This window comes from Myotis daubentonii, chromosome 5 (assembly GCF_963259705.1).
Source record: "Myotis daubentonii chromosome 5, mMyoDau2.1, whole genome shotgun sequence".
NCBI lineage: Eukaryota > Metazoa > Chordata > Mammalia > Chiroptera > Vespertilionidae > Myotis > Myotis daubentonii.
Genome location: NC_081844.1, coordinates 13,226,300 through 13,247,964, shown reverse-complemented (window position 1 = coordinate 13,247,964; position 21,665 = coordinate 13,226,300). Strand labels below are relative to the sequence as shown.

Sequence of the window (21,665 nt, the reverse complement as noted above, 5' to 3'; positions counted from 1 at the left end):
ATTATACTCAGATTTCAGAGGTGTTAAAATGTGAAAGAGCAACAGACTTAGAATTGGTATATTCTAAAGATAAACTATTCTTCTCCTAAGATGAATATTTACAGGTGGAATTACTGGACTAAAGAAAATGAATGTTTGCACGGCTGGCATGGCTCAGTGGCTGAGCGTCAACCTATGAACCAGGAGTTCATGGTTTGATTCCCAGTCAGGGCACATGCCCGGGTTGCGGGCTTGATCCCCAGTGTGGGAGGTGCAGGAGGCAGCCAATTGATGATTATCTCTCATTCATGTTTCTATCTCTCCCTCTCCCTTTCTCTCTGAAACCAATAAAAATATTTTTTAAAAAACATGAATGTTTATGAACTTTTTGATGAATATTTATAAATTTCCATCAGAAAGTATGTACAAATTTGGATTCACTGCAAGATAAATACATACCTTTGTAAATCCTGAGTATTAATTATTCTTATTTAAAACAGCTTAATAGGAGAAAAAGTTGACTTGAAATTTTTAGTTTATTAGTGAGATTGTAACCTTTTTCACATGTGTATAGGCCCTTTGAATTTTTTCTCTGAAAACTGCCTATTAATCTTCCTTACCTATGTTTTTATTTTTAAAAATTTATTTTAACTTGATTGATTTTTTTTTTTTTTTTAGAGGAAGGAAGGGACAGAGACAGAGAGAAACATCGATGTAAGAGATACATTGATCCATTGCTTTCTTTTCACGCCTGACCAGGGATCGAACCTGCAGTCTTCTGGTGCATGGTGTGATGTTCCAACCAACTGAGCCACACCAGCCAGGGCTCCTTACCTATTTTTATATTGGGACCATCATTCATTCTTTCTCCTGCTATTAATACCTTGATATATTTTGCTTTCACCTAGGAATAGAGGGACCTAATTTTACTTCCATGAGAAACAACTAAAAAATGAGGCAATACACAGAACAGTGGCTCTCAGAAATTTAACATCAGGCAGCACAGGATGGTAATCTCTGAGCGGGGAGTAACAAAGGAGATGAGCTTATGAGAAGCCCAGCTCCTGCCTGGGCTGAATTTCTAAGCAGCATCATAGGGTGCGTTTACCTCACTGGGACCTGGCTGTCTCATGACTTGAGAAGATGGAGTTGCGGCCTGGGAAAGTGAAGGAAGCTGGAGTTCACAGGGCAAAGCAGCAGAGATGAGAGAGTGGCATAGAGAGCTCTGGAGATCTGCAAAGGATCCCATTTGAGTCTTCTGCTCAGTGGTAGTCAACACATGCTGTGAGAAAACTGCTGGAGGCCAGGAAAGAACTACCCAAATGGCTGGAGCTCACACACACAGGGACAGGAACAGTGTTCCCACCAACCTGGGTAGAAACACCTTGTAATTCAAGAGGGCAATGGCCACTCCAGAGAGTGGCACGTTATTAGTGGAGCAGAGGTAGACTAAAAATCAGATAACACTTAAAAGCAAGCCATGAAAAGATCCAACATGTATCCAAGTACTTAACTGCTTTGAATAACAAAGCTCAAGAATAACATGCAAAAAAGTGGAACTAGACCACCAACTTAGATCCATACACAAAAATAAACTCAAAGTGGATAAAGGACTCAAATGTAAGATGGGAAACCCTAAAAATCTTAGCACAATCCATTGGCAGCAAAATACCAGACATACGTTGTAGCAATAGCTTTACCAATATATCTCCTAGGGCAATATAAACTAAGGAGAAAATAAACAAATGGGACTACATCAAAATTAAAAGCTTCTGCACAGCAAAAGAAACCATCAACAAAACAACAAGAAAGCCCACTGCGTGGGAAAATATACTTGCCAATGTTATATCCGGTAAGGTTCTAATCTCCAAAATTTATAGGAAACTCATACGTCTTAACAAACGGAAGATAAACAATCCAATCAAAAACTTGGCAAAGGACTTCCATAGACACTTTTTGAAAGAGTACATACAGAAGGCCAAGAGACATGAAAACATGCTCAAAGTCACTAATCATCTGAGAGATGCAAATCAAAATGACAATGAGAAACCATCTCACACCTGTCAGAATGGTTATCATCAACAAATGTACAAAGGACAAGTGCTGGAGAGGATGTGGAGGAAAAAGAACCGCCGTGCACTGTTGGTGGGAATGCAGACTGGTGTGGCCACTGTGGAGAACAGTATGGAATTTCCTCAAAAAATTAAAAATGGAACTCCCATTTGATCCAGTGATCCCACTTCTAGGAATATATCCCAAGAAATCAGAAACCCCAATCAAAAGGGACATATGCACCCCCTATGTTCATAGCAGCACAATTTACAATAGCTAAGATTTTTCTGTTCCTGCTGATCTCTCCTCTCCTTTGGGGTGTCTAATTGCACACATATTATGCCACCTAAAGTTTTCCCAGCTCACAGATTGCCTGTTCCTTGTTCAGTTTTTTTTTTTTTTCTGTTTCATTGTGAATAATTTCTATGGCTATATCTTCAATTTCACTAATCTTTTAAACAGTCCAAGTGCCCATCAGTAGATGAGTGGATTAAAAAACTGTGGTACATCTACACAATGGAGTACTACGCTGCTGTAAAAAAGAAGGAACTCTTACCATTTGCAACAGCATGGATGCACATAGCAAGCATTATGTTAAGCAAAATAAGTCAGAGAAATATCACATGATCTCATTCATCTGTGGAATATAATGAACAACATAAACTGATGAACAAAAATAGATCCAGAGACAGAGAAGCATTGAACAGACCATCACACTTCAGAGGGAAGGCAAGGGAGAGGTGAGGGGAATAAGAGATCAACCAAAGGACTTGTATGCATGCATATAAGCATAACCAATGGACACTGACACTAGGGGGGTGAGAGCATGTGCTTGAGGTGGAGGTGGCCGGGGAGAGGTCAATGAGGGAAAAAGGAGACATATGTAATACTATATGTAATACTTTAAACAATGAAGAATTTTAACAAATTAAAAAAAACACGTAACAATGCTATGCTGTATCAAATGACATTAAATCCAAAGTGTCTGATATTCATTTACAAATTGATAGATTTGTAGGAAAAGATGCTCCATAATGAGGAGAAAAGATTAGTGAAATTGAAGATATAGCCATAGAAATTATTCACAGTGAAACAGAAAAAAAAGACTGAACAAGGAGCAGGCAATCTGCGAGCTGGGAAAACTTTAGGTGCATAATATGTGTGCAATTAGACACCCCAAAGGAGAGGAGAGATCAGCAGGAACAGAAAAATATATTTGAAAGATAATGGCTGGAAAATTTCCCAATGTGATAAAAAGATAAACCTAAAAAGTTCAACCAATTTTCAGCATGAAGTAAAGTACACCATGGCTTAAGATCAAGGATAAATGGCCTAAAAAATAGTCTGGGAAAACAGACACGTGACATAAAGAAGAACAAATGGAAGACAATGCAACGTGTGTACTCAGAAGAGGAAAAAAAAAAATCCTGTCACCTAGAATCTATATCCAGTGAAACTTATCTCATCAATACAAAGGTGAATTACCTTTGGCCGGTTTCTCAGTGGTTAGAGCATCATCCTGTGCACCAAAGGGTTGGGGGTTCAATTCCCAGTCAGGGCACATAACCAGTTAGGGTATTCGATCCTTCATTAGGGTGCAAGCATGAGGCAACTGATTGATCTTTCTCTTTCTCCCCTCCCTTTCTCCCTCTCTCAAATCAATGAAAAATCCTTGGGTGAGAATTTTTAAAAAGTAAAGGCTTTTTCAGACATGTGAAGGCTGTAATAATTTATTACTATAGCAGGTTAGCATTGTAAGAAATACTCAAGGAGGTCACTTAGTCAAAAGGAAACTGGTTCCAGATTGAAATCTGCACTTATCAAAGCAGTGAAGGGCACTGAGAATGCTAAATATGTAGGCAACAGACTGTTGCCTCTTCTTAATCTCTAAAAGGTAATCATTCAGATTAAGAGTAACAACAGTCTATTGTTTGCTTTATAACCTATGTAAATAAAATATACAATAAAAATAACATGGCATAAAGACTGGGAGGAGTTCTTAGGCTATGCAGAAAGTGGTGTAAGTTAAAGATGCATACTATAAATCATAAACTACTTTTAAAGGACAGCACAAATGTGTGGAATACTGCTAAAGCAGTGCTTAGAAGAAATTTTTAAAAATTAAACGTGTATTTCAAAATAAGAGATGTCACATTAATCTCAACTTCTTTTAAGAAATTAGAAAAAAAATTAAAGTGAAATGAGAAGAAAGGAAGTAATAAAGATAAATGCAGAAATTAGTGGAATAGAAAATACAAACAATAGAGAAAAATTATAGCAATCAAAAGATAGTGCTTTAAAAAAACAGTGTTAGTGAACTTCTAATCAGACTCTTCAGGGGAAAGAGAGACTACTCAAGTTACCAGTGTAAGGAATGTGAGAGGTGTTACAACTATATATACTAACATATTAAAAGATAACGGATATTCCGGACAACTTTATGCCAATAAATTCAACCACTTAAATAAACTAGACACATTTCTTGAAAAACACTATATCAACTATCGACATTTAAGTTGTAGTTAAACCTCACAAAGAAAACTGTATGTCCAGATGATTTTACTAATGAATTCTATCAAACATATATGGAAAATATAGTACTAATTCTACATATACTCTTCCAAACACCTTCAGGAGGTGGGAATACTTCCCAATTCATTAATGTCAGCATTATGAGATACCATAATCAGACATTATAAGAAAAGTATAGTCTGATATCTTCATAAACATAAGAATATATAAAAAGAATACACGATTAAATGAGATGTAACCTACGATAGAAGATGGTTTAATATTTTAAAAACAATCAGTGTAATTCACCATTTTAACACAGTAAGACTGAATGAAAAGTCTTACGTTCATCTCAGTAGAAAAACCATTTGACAGTATCCAGGGTTCATTTCTGATAAGACCTCTGAGCAAACGAGTGAAAATAAATTTTTTTCAACCTGACAAATTTTATCTGAAAAATCAAATTTACTATTAAAATGGCATTGGAAAGAAAAGATTTGACTATTACATTGCCATTTTACCTGAAGTTCCCCTGAATAATATTGTAATGTTAGGTTGTGTTTATTGATGGATTATATACTTTTAAAGGAATTAGGACATAGGATTTTGAATAAACCAAAAAGTAACTTATTAGTGGATCATTATGATCACTTCCACTTAAAGAGTTTTTGTTGTTTTTTGGTGGATTGTAGTTAGTAAACATGGTTTCATTCAAGATAATTGGTAAATACTATAAAATATATTTTATTTTTATATGCAATATCTTTTGTTTTGCCTTGACTTTTTTTTCAACCTTTTATTGATTTCTCATCTTTATGCAGACTATAATTTCACCTACAAAAATAAATTCATTATTTGGGGGACCTTTTGCTTACATGTCCACTGAATTTGAGGATGTCTAATTTCTACTTTTTTTTCTTTGTTTAGGAAAACATAGAACCTCTTCAGGTATCATTTGCTGTTTCGAGCCCTCTTAGTAAGTCTTCAATTTCTGAGACTCTCTCAGGTAGTAACATTTGTTTATCTTATATTCATAAATGTTATTTTCAATGTCTGTGTATATGAAATTTAATTTCCTTATTTTTTTTTTAAATTTTATTTTTATTAGAACAATCCATACTTGGCATAAAAAAACAAATAGTGTAGAAAAGCTTATAAGAAGCCTCTTACCCATCCATTTTGATTTCAAGTCCCACTTCATAATCATCCACATTTAACTTCCTTTGATGGGAGCTACTTTTCCCAGTTAGCAAAGTGGAAATGACATGAATTGTAAGGGTCATTCTGAAATATCCAAAATTGTTCATCAATATTAACGTGGCATGTTGGGCACATGTACTTTCCAAGGTCTCTGGCTTTTTTATGATTGTGACAAGGTGACAAGGCAACAAATATCGCTACACTTTCCTGACAGACCGGAATTTGGCTGGCAAGCATGTCATGGGAAAAAACACCTAGGATGGGAATCATTATTCATACCTTTCCCCTGGTTGAAATCTTTTAATGGCTTTTCGTTTGCTATGGGACACGAACAGAGCTCATTAGCACAGAATCCAACACGTGCATTGTCAAAGTAGCTAAAATTTGAAGCATTAGTCTATCAGGTTCAAAAGCATATGCTCTTCATACTGCTTTTCATTTATATCATGAAAAGTAATCAAAATATTCCTGAACTTTGTAAAATAAGTTATTTTTATTATCATCTTAATGCCCTTTATTACAATTTCATTGTACAAAATGTAGCTTGGAATAAATGGAATGAGTGAAAACATGAATATTTATATGATTTAATCTGTTATCTGAACAAGATAGCACGCATTTTCCATGGAACGTGTTAAAAGTTTCTGAGTATTCAGTAAACTTAAAGTTTTAATATTTTTGAGTCTCAAAATGTGTTCCTAATGATAATTATGTTTAGATATGATAATATAGTAAAAGCAAAGGTGGGTATTCAAAAGCGTATGCAGTATCTGAGAAATGGTGGATCTTAAACTGTTTTGTTAGCTACCCTAATTTTGCTTGTGTTTTGTTCTTCAGGCACGGATACATCTGCAAATAACCACAAGAAAATACCTTCCTGTAAAGACGGTAGGAGAACACGGACCTCTAACAGAAGAAGCGTAAGTGTTTGTATTTGGTACAATGTATTTTTTTATTTTTTATTTTGTATTAGATTTTTTCTTTTTTCGTGAGTAAGTGATGATGGGTAAAATCTTGGCTTGAATGGTGTTATTAATAGCTAATACTTTATCCTACCTAGCATGTCACCCAGGTAATGATGTTTCCTGTTTTGGTTTTAATTAATTCTATTAGAAGAAAAATCCAGTAAAACAAGAAGCTTTCAGAGTTTGTGTTAATGTGGAAGATAATCTTTTTGAAAAGCTTTTTTGAAATCTACATTGTTTTATGGATTTTGTTGAGGTACAAAGTGGAGGAGAGGAGCATATAATAAGCAGAGCCAGAAAACGGCATAAATGTGATCTTTTTTTAAAACTATACTTTGTTTGTGTTGTTTTTTAACACAGGATTTCAGTTATTTTCAGTATGAGCCTAATTTTCATTGAGTGCATATCTTTTAGTATTTTATTAAATTACATAAAATTGGATTTTTGTCGATAGCATCATAGTGCATAAGTATATGCACTATGTTATAGGGTTTTTAGCTGATATTGTTAGATGATATACCCAGAATTCAAACTTAGATAATCTAATAGTTCATGGTTGTTTTTTCATATAGCTCAACTGCAAGCAGTTAGGTGCTAACTTCTGGATGCTCAATAAATATTTTGGTGAATGACTAAATTAACTAATACTTAAAGTTTTTTTTCTTCCTTATAATAATTGGGCAAAGTGCGTATGCTTCTGGGTCCATGTTTGATAGATCAGAAATTAGTAATTACTTTTTCCCTCAGGTGAGGTTAAGTTGGTTAAAATACATCTAATGGAATTTGTGAATTTAGAGGAAAATATAAGAATAGTAGAAGAGCCTGGGAAAGAAAATAAATGTGAGAGAACATGCATTAAAATGTAACTTCTTGCATTGTATGGTATGCCTACTTTAAATTTTCTTTATAGCAATTGATCAGTTTTGCAGCAGATAGTGTTTGCAACTTACTTAATACAGAAGCTCAGCCTTGCCAAGAAAAGAAAATCAAGAGGAGGAAATCTCAAGAAAGCAAGTGCACAGACAGAGCACGTCCTAAAAAGAATCCGGTGAGTGTGTGTCCAAGATTTATTACAGAGTAGAAGTGGTGCATTTCTTTGTTGTGTGGTTGGGGAAATATGGAAACAAAATTTTTGGTTTTTTAGTTAACATCAGACCAAGAGTATTAAAATCATCTTATCGTAGAATAGTAAGGGCCATAAGAGATTCTATACTCAATTCTTTATTACCTGAGGGCCTCTTTGAACCTTCTTTCTTGTGTTGGGTAAATTCAGCACAGTAAGTCATTGCACTCAAATGTTAAGTCAGTTCTTATCTCTGAATCTAATCTAACCTGATTATATTTGGGGAGTCCTCTAACTTTCTGGACAGGGATGAGTGCACCCTCTGCACTGGTTTGACTTTGTTTCTGCCAGTGGCTGGATCGCTTCTCCACATTTAAGGAAAAGTTTAGAAACTAGCTCTCAGTCAGTGTATCAAGGCCTATCCTGGCTCAGATGCCTTCACCCTCTTCCAGTGGTCGGCAAACTCATTAGTCAACAGAGCCAAATATCAACAGTACAACGATGGAAATTTCTCTTGAGAGCCAAATCTTTTAAACTTAAACTATATAGGTAGGTACATTGTTATTAACTTAATTAGAGTACTCCTAAGGCTTAGGAAGAGCCACACTCAAGGGGCCAAAGAGCCGCATGTAGCTCAAGAGCCGCAGTTTGCCAACCACGGGATAACTGATCCTAACACCTTAACCCAGTTATTTGTCCCTCTCCCCTTCACTGATCTAGATCTTTCTCTGCCATACCCTCAAGCTTGTTAATACCCAAGCTCCTCTCACTTTTAATAATATACATTTATATGTCTTACTCTCCAATCCCAGCCTTATATCCATTCTCGTTCAGACTCCCTTACTCATATCCCTCTGCTGGTACTAATAATCTTCTGGCCCCTCTGTTTACTCTTAACCTTTCAGCTGCCCCTTAATTTCCCATGTTTCCTTATATATTCTAAACCATGTGAGCTGTTTTCAACCACTCTTGTTAGTAACGTCAGCTCTGCATCCCTTTCATTCCACGTCCACTCTGGACTCATCTAGCCAGGATCCCCTCTCCCATCCAGCATCGCTCCTGGAGACACACAGATGCTTCTGCAAATCCATCCCACATAGTGTCTGACGTTTGGTCTCATTCTCCCCCACTTCGCCACTTCACCGTATTTTTCCGGAGTATCCGCTGAGGTCTTATTCTCACCATCTCAGCAACATTCAGCATCATTGAGAACATTCTTACAGTCTATGTGAAAGGTTTATTTTCTTCCACCTACCCTTAGATGTTTCTGTTACCCAGAGTTCTACTCTTTGCCCTTCCAAATTTTGTATTTTCTGGGTGATTTCATATGCAGCATGGATGGTTGATAACTCCCAAATCTTTCTGATCTATAAACATTAAGTTCAACTGCCTACTGGACATCTCTTCTTAAACCATCCTGCAAACACCTAAAAAAATCAACATTTCAAAACTAATAACTTCTTCAATTTCATCTCCACACACACCTACCTAAAACAGTCAGTAAACTTTCATGCTTCATAAAACAAAAACTTCCTCCTTTCTTGGTTTAAACATGGCACAGTCATCCCCAAGTCATCAAAACCAGAAGAAACTGAATGTTTTCCTGGTTCAGTCCCTGTTTTAGGTCATGAACTCCTTTGAAAGATCCCTTTGCTGAAAAAAATACACATACTTTTTTTTTTTTAATCCTCACCTGAGGATATTTTTCCATTGATTTTTAGAGAGAGTGGAAGAGAGAGGGAAAGACAAAGGAAAATATCAATGTGAGAGAAACACATCGATTGGTTGCCTCCTGCATGGGCCTAAGACATGGAGGAGCCTGTAACTGAGGTACATGCCCTTGATCAGAATCGGACCTAGGACCCTTTGTTCCACAGGCCTATGCTCTATCCACTGAGCCAAACTGGCTAGGGCAGTGGTCGGCAAACTCATTAGTCAACAGAGCCAAATATCAACAATACTTCTTCAAAATATACTCGCCCAGGCCGAAAACCGACTTCTGCACATGGACCACGAAGTTTCAATCGCACTGTACATGAGTGCCCGCCTGTGGTATTTTGTGGAAGAGTCACACTCAAGGGGCCAAAGAGCATGTGGCTCGCGAGCCGCAGTTTGCCGACCACTGGCTAGGGCAGTGATGGCGAACCTATGACACGCGTGTCAGAGGTGACACGTGAACTCATTTTTTTGGTTGATTTTTCTTTGTTAAATGGCATTTAAATATATAAAATAAATATCAAAAATATAAATCTTTGTTTTACTATGGTTGCAAATATCAAAAAATTTCTATATGTGACACGGCACCAGAGTTAAGTTAGGATTTTTCAAAATGCTGACACACTGAGCTCAAAAGGTTCGCCATCACTGGGCTAGGGCAACACACAAAAGTTTAAAAATAGCATTCATCTTATTGCATTAGATATTAGTATTCCTCATACTCTTTAAAATAACTGTTTCAAAGAAGGTATATCTACTTCTTTAATAAAATCAATAGCCAGAAAATTCAAGAAGGGTTGAGCATTAAGTTTTGTTCCAAGGACCCCACTGCATCAAAAAATAATGTAATAGGAGGGATAGGTTTAGAACAACACTGAAAAGAGGAAGGAAATGAAGAGGGGTATTAAGCAACAGATGACAGCCTTCAATGAATTTCTGGAGGACAAAGCAGATGGGAGCATGTTGACAGATAAAAGGTGGAAAGATTTACAGCCCAGAATGTGCTAGGAAGGAGCTAGAGAGGCGCTGGGAATCCCAAGAGACTGGGCCCAGTATTGGCAGGTACAGTGGATGGTGAGAGTGAGACGTGGTAGTGAAAAACAGATTAATTGAAGTCCTTTATGTGAAACAATTTGCACCAGTTGGCACGCCACCCCCATGTCCCACCCTGAAGCTCAGAACAGATGTTATCTAGGTTAAAGCCTTCATTCTGACATTTGGAAAAGCCTGTAGTTGACACTCCTCATCCTCCCTGTCCCACATAGAGTTCCTAGTGGAATTACCATACAGGAAAGAGACTGAGCTGGAAAGCAGAGGAAACCCATACCAATTTCCAGTCTTCTCCTATGCAAGAATCAGACAACTAAATAGAACCAAGAATATGAAAGACCAATATTAAAAAACTGAAAACTGACCCCAGAAAGAAATGCTATTCAGAGAATGGAAGGAAATATTATTTAAAACGTAAATGTTCGAATATACTCACATTTAAGAAAGTATATACTCAAATTTAAGAAAGTATAAAACTATGAAGGGGGATGCTATGAAAAAGGAGCAGAGAAAAAGTATTTGCAAAAATATAAAACTTAGTAGTTGGAGTAGAGAATAAAATTAAGGAAAGTCTTCCAGAAGGTAGAGCAAAGGAGAGATAGACTAGTAATGAGATGGAAGACCAGTCTAGGAGACTTCATGGGAATCTCAGAACAAAAATGTAGCCTGGAAGAAATTGTCAAAATAAAAGAGTATTTCTTTGAAGAAAGGAATGAGAAAAAAAAAAAAAAGGTTAGCACTTCGACAAATCATTGTGAAATTGAACAATAAAAATGAGAAAAGTGGACTTTTCCTACTAGGAAACAATAATCAGAGTGGTACCAAGTTTCACTGCACTCTGAATTCTGAGAGATAATTCAACAGGACATTTAAAGCTAGGAAATAAACTTAATTTCAGCCCAATATTCTAAACCCAGCCAAATTAATTAAGTGTGAAAGAAAAAATACATTTGACATTTCAAGGACTTTGGAAGTTTTTCTTTGGGTATTTCTGGGGGTGCTACTTAGCAAAATGAAGTGAGCTTGAGACTTCAGGACTCAGTGGATCTAATAATACAGGAGAGCCATGGAAGGAAAATCTCTGATTTAGCCTTTCAGCCAGCCCAGGAGAGCAGCCAGTCCAAATTTGTGCAAGAGAAAAAGGTGCTTTAGGAAGTAGGTCTCTGGAGGGAAAACAAAGGACCTGTGATTGAGAAAATGTAAAGTGTGCCATCTGATAAAAAGAAAGGTAGTTTTATGTCATTTCAAATAAAAGTTTGTGTACAAAAGTTTTGGAGCAAATATGATTTCAATCAATAAGGAAGTGTGAGGAAAAGTATATTTGATAGTGCTTGAAATCATCTACAGGGGGCACCAGAGGAAAGGAATATGATCTCTGTCCTTGGCAGAACAGTGGAAAATGTTTATACAGTCGTAATAATGCAGATGCAGTTTCTTTTCAACTAAGGGCAAAGTTTTAACAACTTGATTGTGTACAAGATGATCTAAGTGTAGGTAAGAGCAAAAGGTGAAAGTAGGTGGAAAGGATGGAGGTGAGGGTATTAACACTAACGGTGTGGTGGTTAATAGTGCAGGTTCTAGACTAGAGCCAGATAACCTGGGTTCTGAATCCTGCTGCTTCCTAGCACTGGCACTGTGGGCAAGATTCTTCTATTGGTTTTAAATGGAGGTATTGCACTTATTTTATAAGCTTACTAGTGGCCTGGTGCATGAAATTTGTGCTTGGGCAGGGGGTGTCCCTCAGCCTGCCTGCACCCTCTCCAATCGGGGACCCCTTGGGGGATCGGGTCTACACCGGCAGTCAGACATCCCTCTCGCAATCCAGGACCGCTGGTTCCTAATCGCTCACTTGCCTGCCAGCCTGCTTGTCCCCAAATGTGGCCCCCCCCCCCCCCCCCGCCGCTGGCCTTCTTGCCCCAACTGACCCCCCTGCTGGCCTGCTCGCCCCCTACTGCCCCCCCTGCTGGTCTGCTCGGCCCCAACTGACCCCCCTGCCACCCTGCTTGCCCCCAACTGGCCCCCCCTGCTGGCCTGATCACCTCCAACTGCCCTCCCCTCCTGTCCTGATCACCCCTAACCACCTCTGCCTCAGCCCTGCCACCATGGCTTTGTCTGGAAGGACTTCTGGAAGGTCTCCCAGTCTAATTAGCATATTATCCTTTTATAGATGGTGAATAGTAAATGAGTTAATACATGTAAAACACTTAGCACAATGCCTGGCCATAGTAAGCACTATGGCTGTTATAATTATCATCTTACAAATTAGGAGTTTAAGATCTTTTTTAAAAGATGCAAAGAAATACAAATGTAAATTCAAAGGTAACCAATGAAAGAACCAAACTAACAAGGAAGAGGAAGATTTAGTTTAAGTGAGAAATATCCTCATCTTTCATGGCAGAGGTTAGTGGAGATTTACACTATGTTGTATGCTTGAAGTGTTCTAAGAGAATAGATCTTACACCAGTGGTTCTCAACCTTCCTAATGCTGCGACCCTTTAATACAGTTCCTCATGTTGTGGTGACCCCCAACCATAAAATTATTTTCGTTGCTACTTCATAACTGTCATTTTGCTACTGTTATGAATCGTAATGTAAATATCTGATATGCAGGATGTATTTAGGCAACCCCTGTGTAAAGGTCGTTCCACCCCCCCCCCCCAAAGGGGTCGCGACCCACAGGTTGAGAACCGCTGTCTTACACACATAAAAGTGGTAACTGCTAACTATGTGAGGCGATGGATGTGTTTATTAACTTGATTGTGGTAATCATGATCTTCAATTTATATCAAACATAAAGGATTAAGATCACTAATATTAAAAAAACTTCTAAATTGAGTAAAAAGTTAACTAGAGAAAAATGTCCAAGATATTCTTTCTTTGACTCCCCATTTTTGCTGTTTCTTTGTAATTGTTTCTATGTATTAGGTCAAACTGTTCTGCAATCCAGATTTTTTAAATTGGTCTTAGGTAGTAGATGTTTTGTAGGACCCAGTGGTGCAGTCTCTCAGGTCTTCTGGGCTGGGTGTTCTAGGGACGCCCCCTACTTGAGATATTTGGGTTCTCCTGATGTAGCTGGGTCTTAAATGTTATTGTCCTGTTTGTGGATGGAGTCTCCTCTCAGGGTGTCTGATTATGTGGCTTGTGTCGTGCCAACCATTGTGGAGGCGCTGACTAAACAGCACAGAATACAACACGACAAGACACGACACAGGAGAAACAGAACACGAATGTATACAAGACACCTGTAATCCCAATAAAAGTGACCGCAAGAATGATAGCGAGAAAATAAAAGAAAGAAAGAATGTGGGGAGAAAACACAATAAAACAAACAAATGAACCAAATAGCACAAACAAAAACAGAAAAAAGGGGTGGGGGTCGGGGGCATAATCTGTAGATGCAGAGCTTAAATAGAGAAAATAAGGTTAAGGAATTGGATGAATGGGTGAAGGACCATGGTTTACAATAGAGGAGGGAGAAAAGAAATGAGAAGGCAGAAGAAAAAATAAAAAATAATTCTTTGAAAAGGGAATTAGAGGAAAGAGCAGAGAGGCCCAAATTTAGGAAGTGAAACAAGTTAAAAAATTAGGAGAAGAGAAAAAAAAAAATTGAGTAGTGAAGAAAAAGAAAAGAGAAGGGGAAGTAGAGTAGGAGCAGGGAAGAAGAAATTAGATATATGAATAAACCAACAGACTAAAATAATAACACATTAATAAAGGAGATAAAGAAGATCCATTTTTGAAAAGGGGGAAAAAGAGAAAAACTAAGACGGAAAGGCAAAGAAAAATGGGAGGAAGAAAAAGGTGCAAAATAAGTTAAAAAAATTAAATTAATAATTAAAAAGTGAATCATCATTTGCTTCAGCCAAGTTGTAATGCCCCATGGGAGCTGGTTTAGGACCCCACTCTTCTGTGCTGCCTGCCAATTCTGGGCTCCCTGTTAGGTACTAAGGTGCTGACCCCTGTCAGGTATTGTCCTTTGGCTTATGCACCCTGCTTGAAACTCCAAGTGATCCACCAGTCCTCTGCTTACGATTATCTCCGCCTGCCTTCGAAGCAAGCAGGCGGGGCCAATCTGCCCTCTTTGCCTTAATCACTCAAGCATCTGTTGCTTGACAGGGCTTTAGGTAGGTTGGTCCTGTTTTGCTTTCAGGGAATAAGATGGGTGTTTTTTTCCTGACCCGGAGCTACTCCTCCACTAGTGGCCCAAAGTATTCTGCCCTTGGTTGGTCAGAGATCCTTGTATGGAGACCAATGAGGTTGGCTGGCAACCTGGAATTTTTATCCATCTGTTTGCCAGAATAGTGGGGCGGATGGCCCCTCTTCCAATCCAGTCACTGAGGGCTCCTTACCCGTAGTGAGCTTGGCCTCTGCCTTCCTTTCCGGTAAAGCTCAGACTGCAGGGTGTGGCCGGCTGTGTGACCTGCCCTGAGGCTACTGGGAGGGGCTAGCTCTTCTGGGAGAAATGGCCCCTTTGGTTTGGAAGCTTAGGAATGAGTGGTGGTGGGGAGGTTAAGGGTTAATTGGGGGGGATGAGGACACACTTGTAATACATTAACCAATAAAGAAATTTAAAAAAAATAAAAAGTAATATTAAAATAACGAAAAAAAAGGAAAAATAAAAAGAATGTCCCAATGCAGGACTCCTGGCCACGTCTCCCTGCCCTGCTTCCTCTCAGCCTCTCTTCAGGCACCTCAAGTCTGTGCCTCCCTCCCTGCGCCAAAGCCTCGGGTGAGTGAGTGAGTGAGTGCAATGGAAAAGTCCTGTGTTCTGGATTTAGAGAATAAAAGCAAAGACAGAACCAAACCAAAACAATAAGGAAACTGCGGGTTTCTCTCCCCCCAGCTCCGCGCTGCTTCTTGCTGGGGCTGCTACTTGGCTGTGGTCTTGGGTCCAGATTCGGCAGCTGGGCAGCCAGCAGCCCTGTGGCTTTTCCTTTTCACAGTTGGATGTTATGCCTGTCACCAAGGGACGAGGCCTCCTCCGCCCCTCTCAAGCCCACATCCCTGTTCCTGCCGCTCTCCAGGTGTCCTCTGCCCTTGTAAATTGTCTCCTCAGCTGTGACTAATTCGTTAATTCCGGGTGGATGTTCTCCGGTTTAGTTGTATTTCCAGTCTGGCCCCCAGACTAGGTGCCTATTCGGCTGCTATTTCTTTCTCTCCAAGAGATACTCTTTAAAGTTTACAAAATAGAAATGAAAATGGTTCTTAAACGTGAAATCTGTTTGTTTTTCACCATAAGGAGAACTACATTGAGATGCATTTCTTACCAAAGGTGAGGGGAACTCCAAACGTTTGACAGCACACTCTGTTGGTAAGGTAAGGTGGTCATTTAAACAGGCATGCTCATACCTTTTCTGGTAATGCATCTCTGTGGAGGGCCATTCGGCAGTATCAAGCCAAATTAAATATTCATTTGCCTTTTGACCCAGTAATCCCATTTCCAGAAATTCATCACAAAGACCCAGTGACAAATAGGCATTGTACAAAGTTATTTATTGCAGCACTCTGTAATGCCAAAGACTGAAAACGAACCAAATGTCTGTCAGTATAAGACTGGTGAGGAAACTGGTGTGTTCACACAGTGAGGATTTTGTAAGCTACAGAAAGTAGTGAAGAAAAATTCCAAATACTGCAATGGAATGATGCCAGGAATTATTTACTCTTTAGTGAAATAAGTTGTAAAATGATGGTGTATCGTAAGCTACCTATTAAGGGGTGAACTATGTTCCCTCAGAATTCTTAGGTAGAAGCCCTAATCCCACTACCTCAGAATGTGACTGTTTGGAAATAGAGCCTTTAAAGGGGTAATTAGGTAAAAATGAAGCCCATTGTATCTTCCCTACTCCATTCTGACTGGTGTCCCTTTAAGAAGACATAAAAGACACCAGGCGCAGGCAGACAGGTAGAAGACCATATGAAGGGACAGCAGGAGGGCAACGTCTGTTCACTAATAAGAGGCCTCAGAGGAAACCAACCCAACCGGCATCTTGATCTTGGACTTCGAGCTTCCAGAACTGTGAGAAATAACATTGGTTAAGCCAGTGGTCGCCAACGTGGACCACTGTTGGTACGTGAAGGTCTGAAACGTTGGCTACTGCTGGCTTAAGCCACCCAGTCTGGTATTTTGTTATGGTACTTACTATGGCAAACTAATATACTACCTTTTTTATCTAAGAGGGGACATTAAAAAATAATAAGTATGTGTATATACATGAACACATAAAATCTTTTAATTAAAAAAGTTGGAGAATAAGGCAAAAACAACTGGTGACCTATAGGGAGAGGAGACTGGAGGGGGGAATAGGAAGAAATGAGGCTATACTTCCTTGAATGTTTTACCTTTTGACATTGAACCATGTAAGTGTTATAACTATCAAACAAAATTAAATCAAATTTAGGAAAAAGAACATTGCCTAAAATTTGAAAACAAAATGAAACTAACTGTAAATGTCAAGTTGGTGGCTTAATCTTACAAAGAACTTTTTCACACTTAGAAATTTGACAAATCCTGTGGGATAGATCCTAAATACAAAAATAACTGCAAAGAAGGCTTAAACAGTAGGAAGCACTCATTTTGACAGGGGAATTAAATCTAGAATAAAAAAATAAGCAGCTCTTTAACTGTCATTCGGTATCAAGACTTTTCACTATGAGACAAAAACATTTCAAAACCTAGACAAAATTTGAGTCGGAAATACCAGTATGAACTGAGGTATTTTCCTTTAAAATTATGAGAAAATTCTTTTTTTTTTAATGTATTGGTTTCGGGTATACAGCTTAGTGGTTAGACAGTCATATACTTTACATAGTCTTCCCCTCGATATTTCCAGTACCCCAACTGGCACCATTTTCTTTCTCTATTGATGAAGCTTAGGAGTGAGCATCTCTGGTACCTACATTGCTATCTCTAAATACCATTTTCACAGAATTCCTTAGTGAAACTATTGCTTTCAGATTTACAACAGCAGATACAGGAAATGAACTCAGCTCTGTCCCAGTGTGCAAGCAAGGAAGCTTAAACTTCTGGGACCTTGATAGAGGCCACAAAACCAGCAAAAACGGGTGACCACTGACCAAAAGTGGGGCAGTCTGACCATCAGAAGTAGTGATTGTAATAGATTGAAACACAAACATCAAATAATGAAAAAATAGTTAAGTTCATAATAATTAAAAATATAACAAAACTTGAAGGCCACTTTAGCTGTCTCAGACATCAACTAATTTTTCTAAAAATTAGAAAATAGAGTTTGAGCTCTATTTCAAGTAAATAATTGATGAGACATTCCCACTAATAAGTAAAAAAGACATAGTACTCATGAAAGCTGTTGAATGTTAGTTGGAAGGTAATAGGGAAGCAGGATGGATGGATGAGACTGAACACCTGAGTCCTAGTTATTCATCATGCCACAGAAGGAGTAAAACTGGCCTCTTGTTCAGTAAGGAAGTATACAGTCATCTCTGAAATGCTCTTTCCAAAAAATAAAAATAAAAAAGAATTTGGCTTATGCTGGGCATAGATGCCTCAGTTTATTCACCAAATAAATGGCAAGAGGGAAAAGTTAAGGAACCAAAGATTTAAAGAGATCTAGCAACCGAATGGAATGTGTGGAGACCTTATTGTTGTCCTGCTTTGAATAATTCTAAAAAGACGTTTATGGACCTATTTGGTACTTGGAACTCTGACAAAATATTAGGGAAAGTTGCTGTCATTATGGTTTTTGTATGGTTAAATGTTACATTTTAAGATAATTTTAGAAATGCATGGTGTTGTAAGAAGAATTAGAAAGATCCCAAGTACCCTCTACCTAGTTTTTCCCAATGGTACTGTGTTGACATCTTGCAGAACTGTTGTACAGTATACAGTAGTACATTACCAAAATACAGTCAAGATAAGGACATTTTGTTGCACCAAAGCTCCCTTCTTGTCCTTTTGTAGCTATATTCACTTCCCAGTCCCAACTCCCTCCCCCAGAAACCACTAATCTGTTATCCATATTTTTAATTTTGTCATTTTAAGAAGGTTATGTAGCCCTAACCAGTTTGGCTCAGTGGATAGAGTGTCGGCCTGCAGACTCAAGGGTCCCAGGTTCGATTCTGGTCAAGGGAATGTACCTTGGTTGCGGGCACATCACCAGCAGGAGGCAGCTGATTGATGTTTCTCTCTCATCCATGTTTCTAACTCTCTATCCCTCTTCCTTCCTCTCCGTAAAAAATCAATAAAATATATTTTTTAAAAAAGGTTATGTAAATGAAATCACACACTATGTAACCTTTTGGGGCTGGCTTTTTTCTTCTTTTTTAATTTAATTTAATTAATTTATTTTTTAATTAAATCTTGATTGTTCAGATTATTACAGTTGTTCCTCTTTTTCCCCCCATAGATCCCCTCCACCCGGTTCCCACCCCACCCTTCGCCCTCACCTCCCCCCACCCCCATCCTCATCCACCTCATCCATAGGTGCACAATTTTTGTTCAGTCTCTTCCCGCATCCCCCACACCCCTTTCCCCCCAAGAATAGGCAGTCCACTCCCTTTCTATGCCCCTGATTCTATTATATTCACCAGTTTATTCTGTTCATCAGATTATTTATTCACTTGATTTTTAGATTCACTTGTTGATAGATGTGTATTTGTTGTTCATAATTTGTATCTGTACCTTTTTCTTCTTCCTCTTCTTAAAGGATACCTTTCAGCATTTCATATAATAGTGGTTTGGTGGTGATGAACTCCTTTAGCTTTACCTTATCTGTGAAGCTCTTTATCTGACCTTCAATTCTGAATGATAGCTTTGCTGGATAAAGTAATCTTGGTTGTAGGTTCTTGGCATTCATCACTTTGAATATTTCTTGCCACTCCCTTCTGGCCTGCAAAGTTTCTGTTGAGAAATCAGCTGACAGTTGTATGGGTACTCCCTTGTAGGTAACTGACTGTCTTTCTCTTGCTGCTTTTAAGATTCTCTCTTTGTCTTTTGCTCTTGGCATTTTAATTATATTGTGTCTTGGTGTGGTCCTCTTTGGGTTCCTTTTGTTTGGGGTTCTCTGCGCTTCCTGGACTTGTAAGCCTATTTCTTTCACCAGGTAGGGGAAGTTTTCTGTCATTATTTCTTCAAATAGGTTTTCAATATCTTGCTCTCATCTTCTGGCACCCCTATAATTCAGGTGTTGGTATGCTTGAAGCTGTCTCAGAGGCTCCTTACACTGTCTTCGGATTTTTGGATCCTTTTTTCATTTTGGTTTTCCGGTTGGGTGTTTTTCGCTTCTTCGTATTTCAAATCTTTGACTTGATTCTTGGGATCCTCTAGTCTGCTGTTGGGAGTCTGTATAATATTCTTTATTTCAGTCAGTGTATGCTTAATTTCTAGTTGGTCCTTTATCACAACCTCAAGGGTCTCATTAGATTTCTTGAGGGTCTCATTAAGTTTGTCGGCGGTTTCTAGAAAATTCTTGAAAAACCTTATAACTGTGGTTTTGAACTCTATATCCAGTAGTTTGCTTTCCTCCATTTCTGTCATTTGTGTCCTGTTTCTTTGTCTCCACATTTTTTATGCTTCGCTGTGTCAATAGAGTGGCTTTCTGTGCTAGGTGTCCTATAGGGCCCAGTGGCTCAGCCTCCCCAATTACCTGAGGTAGACACTCTTGGTGCACCCCTTTGTGGGCTTTGTGCACAGTCTTGTTGTAGTTAAGCCTTGATTGTTGTAGGTAACACTGGGAGGGATTGACCTGCAGGCCAGTTGGCTGTGAGAATCAGCTGTGTCTGCAGTGGGAGAACTTCTGGGCTGGAGACACCCCTCCAGGGCAAGACTTGCTTCAATGGGGCTTTGGTGCTCACTGAATCTGCCCCCTGAGTGTGTCCTTTATCCACTCTGACCACCAAGCACAATGGCTCCTGAATCTCTAAGGAGGTGCTAATCTAGCCTCTGCCTGAGGCTATCCAGCAGGAGCCAGCTTTGAGTAAATGCAAGTTGCCCTGGGGCCTTGGGCCAGCTGCAGTTTGTTAGGTAATTATCAGATTGCACAGGGCCAGGCCTTTCATATGCAAAAGCCTCTGTGCAGGGCTTGGGTGGGGCGGGGTCCCCGGGGATCAACAGCGCAGAGCGAGCAGTTATGGCTGCTCTCAGTCCTGCCCTCAGAGGCCCTGCTTCTCAGTGTCCCAGCAATCGCTGCAACCACCCCCAAGAGAAAGCTGCCCTCGAGTTCCGACTGATGCCAGACAGTCCAGTTTCTCCTGTATGAGTCTGGGTCCCCAGAGACTCGCCCGGAACTGGAGCTCAGAGCTTGAGACTCCCTCCCGATTGAAAAAGACAACCGTGTCCTCAGCCGCCAGCCCTCTCCACATGCTCCTCTGTACCTCTGTATTTTACTTCCACACAGCACCTCCTCTGAGTCTCGGTATGCTTTTCTCTTTCCTTCTAGTTGTAGAATTTCCATTCAGCCAGCCTTCCTGTGGTTCTGGATGATGTCCGTTCTGTCTTTTAGTTGTATTTTTGAAGTGGTTGTGCGAGGCAGCAATCTCCGGTGTTTACCTATGCTGCCATCTTGGTTTCTCCTGGCTTTTTTCACTCAGCATAATTCACTGGAAATTGGTCCAGGTTTTTGGGTGTGTTGTTATTTTTAAAAAGATATATACTAGTGTGTATAGATATCGATATAGATATATCAGTGAAGATATATATAAATGTAAAGATGTGTGTGTATATATAAATAAAACAAGTGATAACTTTGTATGACTTAAACTTACATGATGTTATATGTCATTTATATCAAGAAAACATGGAAAAAAATTAAACTTCATAGTAAAAGGAAAAAAAATCAATAGAATACAATGTCAGGTAATAAAATGTTTCATTTTATTGTGGAAAAAGGGAGCCCTTACCTCTTAGAGATATATAGGATTTTTAGATAAAATTATTTGCTTTAAAATAATCGGGGGTGGGGGAGTGTTTATAAATGAATTTTGATTTCTATACATTATAGTGATTATTGACAATAGTTGATGGGTACATGGGGGTCAATATACTATTCTATTTTTTGTGTGTTCAACATTTTCCTTTATAAAAAGTTAAAAATATAGCAATATGAGCCCCTTAGTTAAGGGATGGAGCTACCTACAGAACTAAAATTGAACTAGTA

The 21,665-nt window shown here is 38.8% G+C and overlaps 1 protein-coding gene across 1 annotated transcript in view; it reads left to right on the top strand.

Annotated features, from left to right (window-relative positions):
• CDCA2 (cell division cycle associated 2) overlaps window positions 1-21,665 on the top strand; it is a 71,149-nt gene that overhangs the window by 37,546 nt on the left and 11,938 nt on the right. The window contains 3 exon segments of the mRNA XM_059695952.1: window positions 5,470-5,548; window positions 6,580-6,662; window positions 7,618-7,755. Of these exon segments, the coding sequence (XP_059551935.1) occupies window positions 5,470-5,548; window positions 6,580-6,662; window positions 7,618-7,755 (300 nt within the window).